Source organism: Ochotona princeps, chromosome 15, assembly GCF_030435755.1.
Source record: "Ochotona princeps isolate mOchPri1 chromosome 15, mOchPri1.hap1, whole genome shotgun sequence".
In the NCBI taxonomy this organism is placed as follows: domain Eukaryota; kingdom Metazoa; phylum Chordata; class Mammalia; order Lagomorpha; family Ochotonidae; genus Ochotona; species Ochotona princeps.
The window spans coordinates 27,041,584-27,056,282 of NC_080846.1; the positions used below are offsets into that span (position 1 = coordinate 27,041,584).

At 42.7% G+C, this 14,699-nt stretch overlaps 1 protein-coding gene across 2 annotated transcripts; it reads left to right on the plus strand.

Moving 5' to 3' along the window:
- The first annotated feature begins 681 nt into the window (after nucleotides 1–681).
- TMEM19 (transmembrane protein 19) lies at nucleotides 682–13,242 on the plus strand. Of its 2 annotated transcripts, none has more exons than XM_004583036.3 (7): nucleotides 682–824; nucleotides 953–1,103; nucleotides 2,975–3,088; nucleotides 8,295–8,432; nucleotides 8,765–9,019; nucleotides 9,306–9,515; nucleotides 13,062–13,242. In XM_004583036.3, the coding sequence occupies exons 2-7, from the start codon at nucleotides 974–976 to the stop codon at nucleotides 13,223–13,225; spliced, it is 1,011 nt and encodes a 336-aa protein (XP_004583093.1). In that variant the 5' UTR covers nucleotides 682–824; nucleotides 953–973; the 3' UTR covers nucleotides 13,226–13,242. The 2 variants fall into 2 exon arrangements, with proteins under 2 accessions (XP_004583093.1, XP_058529857.1); XM_058673874.1 differs by having other exon boundaries at nucleotides 686–824; nucleotides 981–1,103.
- The last annotated feature ends 1,457 nt before the right edge of the window (nucleotides 13,243–14,699 follow it).

Sequence of the window (14,699 nt, forward strand, 5' to 3'; positions counted from 1 at the left end):
AACAGGAACCCTTCATAGATTAAAAAACATTCAACATAATACGCATGTAAGGGCTTAGGGGGTCTAAATTCACTGGCACCGTGGCGGTGGCTTCATTTTTGGCTTTGTCCCCCACACGCCAAGGTTCTAGACTTCCCAGAAGTTCGCCTACCGAAAAGCAACACAGCCAGTGTGGCCTCCCGGGTTTCTACAGCCCTACAGCACGCCCTTTAGACGCTCGCGTCAGGTGGGCGGCAGCCGCGCATGCGCCCAGGAGGTGGCGGCGAGGCCAGGCCCGGGCTGGGTTCGGGGGTCTCGGCCCTCGACAGGACAGCGTGGCCGCCGGGGCGTGGCGTGGTCCCGCGCGGCCAGGACCCCGCTGGGCTCGGGGGGTCTCAGTCCTGGACAGGGCAGCGTGGCCGCCGGGGCGTGGCGTGGTCACTCGCGGCCAGGACCCCGCTGGGCTCGGGGGTTCTCGGCCCTGGACAGGGCAGCGTGGCCGCCGGGACGTGGCGTGGTCCCGCGCGGCCAGGACCCCGCTGAGCTCGGGGATCTCGGCCCTGGACAGGGCAGCGTGGCCGCCGCGGGGCGTGGCGTGGTCACGCGCGGCCGTGCGGGACGCTGCCCGGCAGGCCCCCGGCGGGAGTGTCCGCGGAGCGCTGAGGAGGCCGGGCCGGCGGTGGGGGCGGGACTGCGGAGCCACGCACGCGCCGATTGGTCGCGGCGGCTTTCGCTTGCTCCTTCCTAGTGTCGGCGCTCAGGCGACCGGCGGCCGGCAGCAGCCCTGGGCTTCAGACACGATGCACCCTGCTTGTCCCCCGATGTGTTAACGTCCACCAGTTCAAGTTAATACCATTTTCTTGTTCGGTTGGTGAAAGGCGCCGTTTGTCTCTGCCTCTCTAAACGAGTCTTTTACTAGTAGCTCAAGTGATTGTGTATTTCTTTCAGAAATGCTGTCTCTTTTCTCCATTAGGTGCTCGTATCCTTATTTTCCATGACAGATCTGGACGATAATCTATGCGAAAGATACATAAAGATGATAACTAACATAATTATCTTGAGCCTGATCATTTGCATTTCCTTGGCTTTCTGGATTATGTCAATGACTGCAAGCACCTACTATGGTAAGTGTAATAGTCTTTGCTTGTTTTTCTGTAATCTGCCTGATGAAATTCATTTGAAATTGTAAAATATGAAACTCATGTCCTCCTGAATGATTGTGTTTTAACTTCCACAGCCTGAACTGAACTTACTGAGCGTGGTTACACATGAGCAGTGCCTTAATTGAGATGTTAACAGTTTTTTTTTTTATTTTTTATTCCAAGCAATACCTTTAGTTATGAATAGAAATAGTCTGTTAGTTTCATGTATTCTATAAAAATAACAACAAAAAAATGTTTTCGTGATTTGAATGATTTGACTTTTTGATCACTTGTGAGGAATAGACTCATTTGAAAGCCTGAAGCCAGTGGGGTGAATTTAACGGGCGGTGCGATTGCAGCTCTCTTAGAGCGTGAGGCTGTGAGACCTCTCTGAAGGCAACCCAGTCAATCCATGAGGGACTGGAAAGCAACAGGAAAATTCTAGAAAGGATTCTGTATTAAGTGGTTACTATTTGAGACCTCAGTCTTATTGTAGAGAGCCGTATCAGTAATCCAGTGAGTGTTTCCCAGGTTACAGGGGTTCATAGTGCCTCATGGGATGGGCTGGGGGCTAAGAGGGGAACAGCTCATGCTGGTGTCAGGATTCACTTGAACTCAAGAGAGAAAGCCAACATTTCTACACTGCAGTGTGCCCCCGGGGCCCGGCACCTGATATGGACGAATGGAGAGGTACAGGGTTCCCTGTCTGAACCACAGCCGTAGTTTGCACTTGCAGAACTGGGATTTATTTTAATCCCTTTTTGTATTGGACATTTGACACTTTTGTGTGTCATTTTCCCGTGTGGACACATGTGACAGTGGGCACTCAGTCTTAGGATGCAGGAGCCTTCGAGGCATGGCAGGGACTCCAAACAGAAAAGCTGTGGCATTGCAGAAGGAGGCGATCTTTCTTCACCTCTGATTAGTTCCAGTTTTCAGTTTGTAAACCAACCAAGAGCCTGGATTTTTATATGAAGTCATCTGTTCTTTAACACAATGTGCTTTGAAACACTGTACTACCCAGGTCAAATATTTAAGAGTTAGCTACAACTGTTGGAACAAATCATCTCTAACCATTGAATCAGGTGTGTATCAAGATATGTGACTTACATCAGAGAAGCCTCTTTGAAAGGCGGAGTCAGGAATACAGTATTTAGATTTTTTTTAAGATGTACTTTTATTTCCATTACAAAGTCAGATATACAGAGAGGAGGAAAGACAGAGAGGAAGATCTTCTATCCGATGATTCACCCCACCAAGTGAGCACAACGGCTAGTGCTGCGCCAATCTGAAGCCAGGAGCCAGAAGCCAGAAGCCAGGAGCTCTTCCAGGTCTCCCGCACAGGTGCAGGGTCCCAAGGCTTTGGGCCGTCCTTGACTGCTTTCCCAGGCCACAAGCAGGGAGCTGGATGAGAAGTAGAGCTGCCGGGACTAGAACCAGTGCCCATATGGAAACCCCGCGTGTTCAAGGCGAGGACTTTTAGCCGCAAGGTCATGCCGCTGGGCCCAGCATTTAGATTTTAAGATACCAGTTAGTTTGACGTAGTCCTTGAAACCAAAAAATGGAGAAAGCACACATTCATTTCAAATTTCCAAAGACCCAAGTTTGAAATACCCATCATCACAATTAACTGTAAATGCTTCTCAACCTGGAACATTATGTATTCGAATATTTCCTACTATAGTTGCCCTGCTGAGAATGACACATCTCAGCAACAGTACTTTAAGCGTGGTATAGATACAGATGCATCTAGCATGCGATTGTAAACCAGAGAGCAGTCATCAGAGCTTGCTCCTAAGACTGATGTATGCAGAAACTCACACGGGTTGTGCTCCACTTTCCTGATTTTTCAGGTAATTTACGGCCTATATCTCCTTGGCGTTGGCTGTTTTCTGTTGTTGTTCCTGTTGTGATTGTCTCAAATGGCATTAAAAAGAAAAGTTTGGACCACAGTGGGGCTCTCGGAGGTATGTATTCATTTGAATGTTGAAGATAGCTGTTTGCCTGCACAATTTAAGCTCATGCTTTCTAGATTCTGAATACAGTAACACCATTCCTTCCCCCAGTGGTAGGTTTCCTTTCCCACTCTTATTACCTGTGGTTTTTCTCAGTTCGAAAATATCACATGGAAAATTCCAAAGACCACAGTCACATCATTATATTACAGTATATTGATGGAATTGCCCTTTTAAAAAAAATGTATTAGAGAGGGAGACAAATAGAGAATGACAGAGAGAGTTCTTCTGTGCACCTGTTTGCTCCTGACAGGATTTACCACATCTGCCGCCTCTGGTTTTCTTGGCCTTTGCTCTGTGCATTTGGGCTAACCAGTCTGCTTTTGATTCCCTTAGTTTTTCTGTAGTTTGAATTCAAATGTAACATAGGCCAGATACCTTTATTACCATGAAATTCTAGTCTTGTCGCCTTCCTTTTGGCTGAAATTTGGAGTGTAACTCATCTTTTACTGTCAGACATTAGTAAACTGTGTCTTACTCAGTTTACAAGATCATGTTTATTGGGAACAGAATTTACCTCTTTAATCTCACAAGGCAGCTGTCTGTAATCATTAAGTCTTTAAATTCTCTGGGAACACCTATTTCAAATACCCTTATTGATGATCGTTAAAAGTTCATAGCATGCAGTAGAGAGGTAGAATAGAAATGAACAGGAAATAGCAGTTACTAGCCAAAACTTCAGACATAGCTAAGATGGTCAGAAAATCCAAGATAGTTTTGAACTGTGTTAAAAAAAACCATCGTTTAATATTGGTTATGTGGTTTTGTATCAGTTGTTACTTAAACAAATTTTGTTTAATGAAATTATTTAGCAAAATAATGTATTTGTGCTAAGCAGAGAAAAACTACCAATCACATAATAGTAAGTCTGGTAGAATAGTTTTTAGCGATAAATAAGAGAGAAAACTGAGGATAATAGCAGGCAATCTGAACAGTGTGATTTTACAAAAAGGAAATGCTTCCCAGTAAACAATAGACAGGGCTGTGTCATAAAGAGTAGCTACTTTAAAGGAAATCTTGTTGATCAGAGCTGGAACAATTAAATACAATAATGTATGCTATTGGGCTCGGCAGCGTAGCCTAGTGGCTAAGGTCCTTGCCTTGATCCCATGTGGCCGCTGGTTCTAATCCTGGCAGCTCCACTTCCTCTCTATCTCTCCTCCTCTCGGTATACTGACTTTGTAATAAAAATAAAATAAATCTTTAAAAAAAAATAAATAATGTATGCTATCAGAAAAATAGGAAGAATTCCTGGGTCCATATCTATGGATAGTTTTTGTTTACCTGTTTGTTACATTAAGAAAAGAGTGCTCTTGCTTATGTTAGAATGTCAAGAACTGACTATAAAATGTGAAGTTGAAACTCCCCATGCAGCCATCAGTTATGATATTTGGTTTAAGCTGTGTTTGGAACTTTGACATCCCAAACCCCATAGGATTGCCGGTTCAGGTTCTTGCTCCTACACTTCTGATGTAGCTCCCTGCTAATGCACCTGGGAAAGCAGTGGAAGATGACTCAGGACTTGGGCCTCCGTGCCTACCCAGGAGACCTAGTTGAAATTCCTGATTCTTTTTTTTTTTTTTTTAAGATTTTATTATTATTGTAAAGCCGGATATACAGAGAGGAGGAGAGACAGAGAGGAAGATCTTGCATCCGATGATTCACTCCCCAAGTGAGCCGCAACGGGCCGGTGCGCGCCGATCCGATGCCGGGAACCTGGAACCTCTTCCGGATCTCCCACACGGGTGCAGGGTCCCAAAGCATTGGGCCGTCCTCAACTGCTTTCCCAGGCCACAAGCAGGGAGCTGGATGGGAAGTGGAGCTGCCGGGATTAGAACCGGTGCCCATATGGGATCTCGGGGCTTTCAAGGCGAGGACTTTAGCCGCTGGGCCATGGCGCCGGGCCCGAAATTCCTGATTCTTGTTCCAGCCTTACCCAGCCCTGGCTGTTGTGGTAATTTGAGGAGTAAACCAGCAGTTGGAACATTTTTCTATCAGTATCCTTTTCTCTCTAACTCTGCATTTTCACTAAAATCTTTTTTTAAAAAATATTTTTGTTTTTATTTTTATTGGAAAGGTAGATTTACAGAAAGAACGAAAGACAGAGAAAGATCTTCCATCTGCTGGTTCACCCCCCAAATGGCTGCAATGGCCAGAGCTGAGTTAATCCAAAACCAGGAGCCAAGAGCCTCTTCTAGAACTCCCACGAGGGTGCAGAGTCCCAAGGTTTGGGCCATCCTCTTTTGCTTTCCCAGGCTATGAGCAGGGAGCTTAAGAAGTAGACCAGCCGGGACATGCAGCAGTGCTCATATGGTATCCTGGTGCTTGCAAGGGAGGATTAGCCAATGGAATGAGTTGCTCAAGGCATCAATAAACAAATATTTTACTAGGTAAAAATCATAAAAACATACTAAATATATATGAAACTTTGATGAGGGCAGAATATTTGCATGATTTTAAAATATTTATACATGTATCACTCTATTATAAAGAAAATTGTTAATCAAATCATGAGGAAATATGTAATTCCTCAACTGAGTGATTAGAATTCATTTCACCAGTGAGAAGAGGCTGGTGATCGGGCTCCTCCAGATGTGACATCCTGAAAAAGCTGGAACGTAAGTTACCCATGTTGTCGAAGGGTCAGAGATGTCTAAACTGAACCTAGTTAAGATAAAACATCTAGCACCTCAAGATGACAAGATCCTGTTGTTGATTCCCTTAGTTTTGGGAAAAATTGGGTGACCGTATATCACAAAATGACAACTTCATAAAAGAGAATCAAAAAAATATTCTTCTGGAAGAGGCTGAGGAGAAGAAAGTACCCCCAGAGTAGATCCTGTGCTATACCTGTGGGAAAAAAATAAAGTACAAATAGTTAAGTGTTTTATCAATATGAAATGTTCTGCATGTGATAAGAGGACTGTGACATATAGGCGCATATGTTCTTAGAATGTAAACACTGAAGTTTGTGGGGGTAAAGGGCCATGAGCTATGTGACTTACCTTAAATGGTTCAGAGAGCACATTTTATATGTACTTATAAAGAAAACACAGATGAAAAAGCCAGTCAAGTAAGATAATACTGGCAAGTGAATCCGAACGACAGGCATGTGAGTGCTTTTCCTATTATTGTTATTCCTGCAACCCTCTGTAAGTTTGAAATTATTGTCCAACTAAACATGTAAAATAACTTTTTAAGTTAGATTGATGACCATTGAGCCAGAATGAGAATTATTTGTGTAAGTGTAATGACCAGAGACATGAAAGTCTGTCCACAGTAAATCATATTTGATAAGTCAATCATTGCAACTGGCTGGTAACACCTTTTACACTTGAACTTTACAAAATATAACTGTTAGCCAGACCACCTCCATCTGTGTGCGTGTTCTTTCTTCAGATGGAGGACAGTACAGTAGTACAGCACGCGTGTGTTACAGGTGTTCCTAGGGACAGTCACATCCCGATCTCACATCCTGGATGGAATTTTTTGTATTCTCAGTAATCAAACACTGATCTTCTCTTTTTCTTAATTCATTTTTTAAAGATTTATTTATTTTTATTGGAAAGCTAGATATACAGAGAGGAGGAGAGACAGAGGAAGATCTTCCATGCGATGATTCACTCCCCAAGTGACCACAACAGCCAGTGCTGCGCCAATCTGAAGCCAGGAGCCAGGAACCTGCTCCAGGTGCAGGGTCCCAAGGCTTTGGGCCGTCCTCGACTGCTTTCCCAGGCCACAAGCAGGGAGCTGGATGGGAAGTGGAGCTGCCGGGATTAGAACCGGTGCCCACATGGGATCCCGGTGCGTTCAAGGCGAGGACTTTAGCCGCTAGGTCACCATGCTGGGCCCAATTCATTTTTTATGATTACCAATCATTTTCCTGGTCAAGATGACTGTATGTCTTGCTCCCTTTACCACCGAATCTACCACAGTAGTATCTTCAAATTTTGTAACAGAAGGCCTTTAGAATTATCTGAGGGTTTTAAAAAAGCTCATTGCAGCAAATATTTGTTCTTTGCGTATAGAATCATCCTGAGAGGCGCTTGATAATTTCTTGTCTACACAATTCCCCACAGCAAGTTCTTTATCAAGTGTGTCCAGCTAATTTGGCGTTGATGTCCGTGATCCACTTTGCACCTTGCTGGTGGAAAGAGCACATCCTCCCTTTGTTTTTTGTTCTCTTCCGGGTCATGAAATCTGAGCTTCCTTCTTAGTTTTCTTGATCAAAGTGTTGGTTTTGGGGTCACTCATCAGTAAATAAAGAAGATACACTTTTTTGGTTGGTAAGAAAAAAAATCTAAAGAGGTCAAGAAAACACTGAAAATGTAAGATCACATTAATGTGAAAATATCTCCAGTTTTTATTTCACATCAATTTCAGAATTGTGTTCCTGGATTTACACAGGAAAAGTTAGTTATGACAAACTATTTCTACTCCCTAAACGTGGTATGTGGGTTTAATAAAAGAGCATATGGCAGGTTTTTTCCCTCAAGATTTATGTTTATTTCTTTGAAAGGCAGAGATACAGAGGGAGAAAGGGAGAATAGAGATCTTCCCTCCATAAGTTCACCCCCGCCAAAAGGCCACAACAGCATGGCAGGGCCAAGCCAAAGCCAAGAGCCAAGAACTTCTTCCAGGTCTCCCCCGTGGGCACAGGGTCCCAAGGCTTTGTGCTAACCTCCTCTGCTTTCCCAGGCCATAAGCAAGGAGCTGGATGGGAAGTGGAGCCGCCAGGGTTCAAACTGCTGCCCGTATGGGAAACTGACATTGCAGGTGGCAGCTTAACCCGTTACACCACAATGGCATCACTGTGAAAATTTTCCAGAAACATGAAAACCTTATCTTTTTCTTTTTTATATATAAAGTAGGGGAAAAAAACTATTCATTTTGTTCTACAACTTGATTATAAAAAGTTTATCTAAAATAATTTCCTATATTCATATCACGTTATTTGAAAGATCAGAATATGATTTAAAAATAGCTATCTGATTCAAGTGTCTTCCAGTTCGCTGCTTGGTAATGTTAGTAAAATGCAGATTTATTAGAATTTTATATTTGGGGGTATAGTAAGAACATAACTGAAAAAAATACATTCTTTTAACAGCAGTATTATGAGAATTGACTATAATTCTGTGTTTATGTGTGTTTCTTCCAGGGCTTGTGGTTGGATTTATCTTAACCATTGCGAACTTCAGTTTCTTTACCTCTCTGTTGATGTTTTTCCTTTCTTCTTCAAAACTCACCAAATGGAAGGGAGAAACAAAGAAGCGCCTAGACTCAGAATATAAGGAAGGTAAAAGGAATTAAGTGTGTCATTGCTTGGAATAGAAACATTTTCAATGAAATCTCTTATTTGGATAGTCAAAATATGCATTTTATGTGGGAATTAACTTGAGTAGCTTAATTTAGTAACAGCAGAACTTAGAAGCACTAGAACTTATCCTTGCTTAGTCTAGATTTATTAGTAACAATGTGGAATGTGGACAAAAGTGCCATACCACTTTCAGTCTTTAAAAAAAAATTAGGTCCTTTTTTTCTTAAGTTTTAAAATACAAGTTTGTATAAGCGCATAGTTTTCCATCTGGGGAGACCATATTTGCTTTTCGTCTGCTTGTTTGTTTCTAGGTGGGCAAAGGAATTGGGTGCAGGTGTTCTGTAACGGAGCTGTGCCCACGGAGCTGGCCCTGCTGTTCATGATAGAGAATGGCCCTGGGGAAATCCCCATTGATTTCTCCAAGCAGTACACGGCTTCCTGGATGTGTCTGTCTCTCCTGGCTGCGCTGGCCTGCTCTGCTGGAGACACGTGGGCCTCAGAAGTTGGCCCGGTTCTGAGCAAAAGCCCACCAAGGCTGATTACAACCTGGAAGAAAGTTCCTGTGGGTGAGTCCTTGGAGTTTCTTAAGAAGACAGAAGCAAAAGTGCTTAATTTCTTGTGTTTCTTATATAAGAATCTTTTTAAGAATTCAGTCTCCTTAATTGGATGGTTGAGGATGATTGTTACATTGGTAGTCATAAATAGCATTTGTAAGAAATGTGAGCAAGACCTGGATAACCAATATGAGACTGTAGAAAATGACTCGTAGGCTTGTCCATGTGAAAGGAATCAAAAAGGAAAAATAGAATATGTCGTAGTAACCATTTGATTTTATGCTTTTTTTTTCTTTAGGGACAAACGGAGGGGTCACCATGGTGGGCCTTGCTTCCAGCCTCCTTGGTGGCACCTTTGTGGGCATCGCATACTTCCTCACACAGATGTTTTTTGTGAATGATTTGGACATTTCCGCTCCCCAGTGGCCTATTATTGCATTTGGGGGTATAGCTGGGTTGTTAGGATCAATTGTGGACTCGTATCTAGGAGCAACGATGCAGTTTTCTGGTAAGAGTACTCCTAGTATTGTTTTTATTTATTTAAAAGAGTTACAGATAAATAAGAATGACAGACTCCCAAATGATCCCAATGGCCGGGGCTGGACCAGGTTGAAGCCAGAAGCCCAGAGCACTGCAGGTGATGGCTTTACCCACTCACCACAGCACTGACCCCACTCTTGTTGTAAGAATTCTTTATTTACTTGACACATTACAGAAAGAAAGGGACATAGAGAGAGCTCTTTGATCTGCTGGTTCACTAGTTAAATGGCTGCAATGGCTAGAACTGGGGCTAGTCCAAAGCCAGGAGCATCTTCTGAGTCTCCCATATGAGTGCAGGGTCCCAGGCACGTGGCCCATCTCCCAATGCTTCCCCAGGCACATTAGCAGGGAGCAAAATTGGATCTGGAGCAGCCGGGATTCAAACAGGTGTCCATGTAGGACGCCTTATGGGCATTGTGTGGCAGTTCTACTTATTTACTATGCCACATGCCAGCCCCTGTTCTTACTGTTTTTTTTAATGTGAAATATTGAAAAGGGGTGGGGGATTCTGATAATGAAAACAAGCCCAAAGACACATGTTTTTGAAGAAGCAAACGCGGTAAGGCAAAGTTCCTACTACAGTTCTGATGGCTCGTTCGGTCGTATTACACAAAGTGAAACAGAGTTAACACCATGGGGCAATGATCAGAAGCTGTGTTGGAGAGTATGTTAGTGGGGAACAGATGCTTTTGTCTAAGGGCCAACAAGTAATCCCAGGAAAGCTGGGGATTTGGGATGGGATAATTTTAATGTGTCTCCCTCTACTCATTTGTTTTCAAAGCCCCTTTGAGTGACAATTATTATACTAATAATAATTAGTTCTCTCCTACTGTGTTTCTCATTTGGCTGTCCTTGTCCCTGAGGGTTTTTTCCTTTTTTTAACATTTATTTTTATTGGAAAGACAGATCAGATTTTTTTCAAAGAAGATTTACTTTTTTTTTTTTTTTTTAATTGGGAAGTCAGATCTACAGAGAGGAGAAACAGAGAGAAAGGTCTTTCATCCACTGGTTCACTCACCAAGTGCCTGCAACCAGGAGCCAGGATCTTCTTCCAGGTCTCCCATGTGGATTCAGGGTCCCAGGGCTTTGGGCCGTCCTCTTCTGCTTTCCCAGGCCACAAGCAGGGAGCCGGATGGGAAGTGGAGCAGCGGGACACAAACCGGCGCCAATGTTGGATCCCAGTATATGCAAGGCAAGGACATTAGCCAATAACTTACCTCACCAGGCGTTGTCCCTAAGTTTTTAACCCCACTCAAGCTACATTAGGTTCCTGTAAATTGTCTCTGATTCTAAGGTTGTGTCTACCCATCAAGGTACTGTTGTTCTGTTAAGTGACTTTGCGCCACACTCTTTCCTGCTGGCTTTCTCCATTGATTGCCGTGATGAAGAGACTGCTGCAAGATCCCTTGAGGACCATCTTCTCAGTGCTCCTCACACCCAAGGCTAATCACGGGCCCTTTCACGGCCCTCTCCACCAACTGGAGTGCTCGTTGTCTCAGTTTCATTAGTGTCACCTAGATGCTAAAGAGGAAGCAGTCATATTTTAATTCAAAGTATTAAGTCAATGACTCTACACACATGCATACACAGTATGTATGTATTTTGAAGAGCCTGGGTTTTATTCTAGGTTGGGTTCTATTTAGAGAATTTAATATTCACATTCAACAGGTTAAAAAATATGGGCATTGGAAGAGATTAATTCATTCAGTAAATCTTTGTGTGCCTCTGTCTTAGGTCATTTATGATCCTATGACAAAATGCTTTGCAAGGGGTAAATTATAAAGACCAGAGACTTACTCATCTCAGTTCTGGAGGCTGACAAGTCCAAGATCAGTGCACCAGCAGGTTCAATGCTAGGGAAGGTTCACTTTGTTCCAGTACGTTATGTCCGCATCCTCATGTGGTAGGAAGAGGACCAAGCTGCTCACTGAATCCTCTTCCATCTAAGGGCATTAACAACCTTAATGGAGGCTCTGCTCTTGGCGTGTCATCACTTCCCCCAAAGAGCTCCACCTCCTAATGCATTGGGCCTTAGGTTCCTGTACGAGCTTTGGAAGGACACAAACATTCAAACTACAGGAGCTTCCTTTATGCCAGCGCCCTTTAAATTCCGCGCTGAGGCCACAGACACAGTGCCTGCTCTCAGAGGTCTTGCAGTTGATCTTCGAGGGGAACCACTAGGAAGGCCTAGCCTGCCAGTTTCAAGCCATCTCTACTTGCCATGTTTTCCCTTCTACTTCTTCTTTTTTTTTTTTAATTGAAAACCTTTTATTTGTCAGCATCTGAGGTAACAGTTCTCATAATTGCTTATGAGTTAGGAATAGTAAGAAGCAAACAGGAAAGGCACGAAGTTCTGATTTTAAGAGAATAAAGTTGCTGGTGATCACCACTTTTGGGTATGACATAAAATGAAGGGCAAAGATAGGTTTGAAGAAATGTCATTGGATAGAAGCAGGTTGAGCATACATGTTATGGGCTATTCACATGATTATCAAAATCATCTAAAACTGGTGAAGCTGGGAGGTTGTACAGAGAGAAAAAAGGAGAGAGAAGATACAGGGACAGTGGCTGAGATTTACATTTTTCCAAGAAGAGTTTACAGTAGATCTGCACCACAAAGAAGTGTAGATACTGGTGCTCTGTATAGTTAAAACAAATACTGGAAATAAACTGAATTCTCAGGTTATTAGATCTTAGAACTTGCATGTCTTTCTCTTCTAAATCCATGGTCACCATAAAATTCAATTAAGTACCTTGTTCCTGGCCTGGTTGAAAGCCTGTTGCTCAAATTTTGTTAGCAATACAATGGGAGTCCAAAGAAGACTACATGAGAAATTCCAAAGTAGCAAAAGCTCTGGGTTCCCTTTCTCCTAAGTTTAGAAAACAGTTTCCTTGGCCAACGACTTGGTAATGCCAAAAGGGTAGGGCTGATGATCCCTGGTGTGAAGCCAAGCCTGGAGACCCTGCTTATTCTTCAGGGGCTGCACTACCTCCCTAAGACACAGTTCCAGGTCAGTGAGATAGTCCTTCTCTGTCTGTACCAGCTCCTTGATGATCTTCGCCCGCTTGGCCATCATCCTCCTCATTTGGTGCTTGTCCTCCGGAGATGAGGGCTCTGCTGTGGAACACTCGGCCTGTGGAGTCATCCTTTTCTCTGCTTCATTCCCCAGTCTCCTCATCGCCCCCCAGTCTCCTCGTCGCCCCCCATTCTTTCTTTGTCGTTGTCTGTTCCGTCCGTACCAGTCGTGCCCTGTCCTCCGTCTTCGTCCGCTGGTCCCTTCTACTTCTGAAGCAGCTTCAAAGGCATTGAGAGAACAGCGTTAGATTGCTCAAACTTACTTAATTCAGAGGACCTTTTGTAATCAACAGTTCCCTATCATAGAAATTATCCACTAACTAACATTTTACAAGTCACTGAGAACTTTTCAAACATGATATCTTTGGAAGAAAACTGATTTTTCTTTTAATCAAATCATTCGGATTTTCTATTTCTCTTGCTTCTTTTCCACTGCAGGTTTGGACGAAAGCAGTGGCCTGGTGGTCAACAGCCCAACGACGGAGGCGAAGCACATCTCGGGGAAGCCCATTCTGGATAACAACGCAGTCAACCTCTTTTCTTCTGTCCTTGTTGCCCTCTTGCTCCCAACAGTTGCCTGGGGTTTTTGGCCCAGGGAATAAACTTTATTTCATTTCCATTGGAGTTCAGCTAAATGTGTAATTCCAAAATTCATCGTATGAGTAGTTGTCATGGAAGAGATGTAAAATGATAGCTCGTCCCATATTCCATTGCGATGGAAATTCCACATTTTCAAGTCCCTTGTCACAGCTAATAAGAGAAGAGTGCATAGGACTAATGCAGATTTTTTTTTCCTGCTGATAGAACTTGTTCAACGATGAAGTGTATCTGCCATATGTATTACTGTAAATTGAACAGAAAGATCCTATAAAGTCACTGTAAGTTTTGTTTTAGTCATTTAAATGAACATATGGACTAAGAGTGCTGATACTTCAAAATTGTTCTCAGTTTTAGCAGAGAAGTGTCACTGTCCCAGTGTAATATTTGCTGAAAATGGTTTAATCCGGTGTGTCTGGGAGTCTCAGCAGGTATGCTCTATGTACTTCTATTATCATGCCCTTCAGACCTGTGAAAAATGGCGAGATGATGAGTAACATGGCCTGCTGTACAATTTTATTCCTTTCTCAGGGTTGGTGATCTTAAGAAAGTAAATATTTTTCTTTTTCATATAATCATTAGGAAACATAAAAATTATTTTTTGATTAAAAATTAGAAAAAATTATCTCTAAAAAAGTGCACCTTATTATAGGTTTCAGTTGCTCTGTGAAGAAAAATATCTTGAATTCAGTATTTTTTGCTTTCTTGAAAAATGTATAGGAAACTGATATAACATTAGTATCCTGAACCATGAAGAGAATCACTGGAAAATTACTGCTTTTTTTACTATTTTATAAACTGTGGGCAAACGCGGTGATATTCTGTTATATCCCAATTGAAGGCATGCTCTCCTTTACGTTATATTCTCAACTAAAGTGAATTCTGCTTTTCAGTTTTGTTCCTCACTAAATTTTCTCTTTTGCTAAAGGAGTTTTGACATGGTACAGATTTTTAACTAAGCAAACCTTAAAATGTTTTTGTTATTCCATTCCTCCCGTCTTCCCCTAATGCTTTTGGTGTTCTTAAGAAATTTGGAAAGAATCCCATGGTTATGGCACTGTCAGTTGATTGATTATCTAGAACTGATTTTTTTCAGGAAGAAAATCGCTTCACACGCTTATGCCATAAGCCACTCCACTCTGGGTCATGACCATTTGTTTTGAATTTTGGATGTGCTTGGAAGCACCTGGTCGTATTTTAAAAAGACATTTGTATCTGAGCTTCATACTCTAAAATTCTGATCTGAGGTCCATCCTGGGCACTAAGTCTTTACCTTTACATTAGAAACATTTAGGGAGTTTTTAAAAATACAGTTGCCAACACTTTTCCAGACAAGATAAATCAAAATGTGTGCTAATGACCCCAGTACAGTAGCCTAGTGGTTAATTTCTCACCTTACATGAGCTGGGATTCCATATAATGTTGGTTCATGTCCCAGCTCCTCTACTTTCCATGTAACTCTCTGCTTGTGGCCTGGGA

Coding starts and splice junctions, on each gene's coding strand:
- TMEM19 (XM_004583036.3), top strand. CDS start 974: ATGACAGATCTGGACGATAATCTATGCGAAAGATACATAAAGATGATA. Junction 3,089..8,294: donor CCACAGTGGGGCTCTCGGAG/GTATGTATTCAT, acceptor TGTTTCTTCCAG/GGCTTGTGGTTGGATTTATC. Junction 8,433..8,764: donor AGACTCAGAATATAAGGAAG/GTAAAAGGAATT, acceptor GTTTGTTTCTAG/GTGGGCAAAGGAATTGGGTG.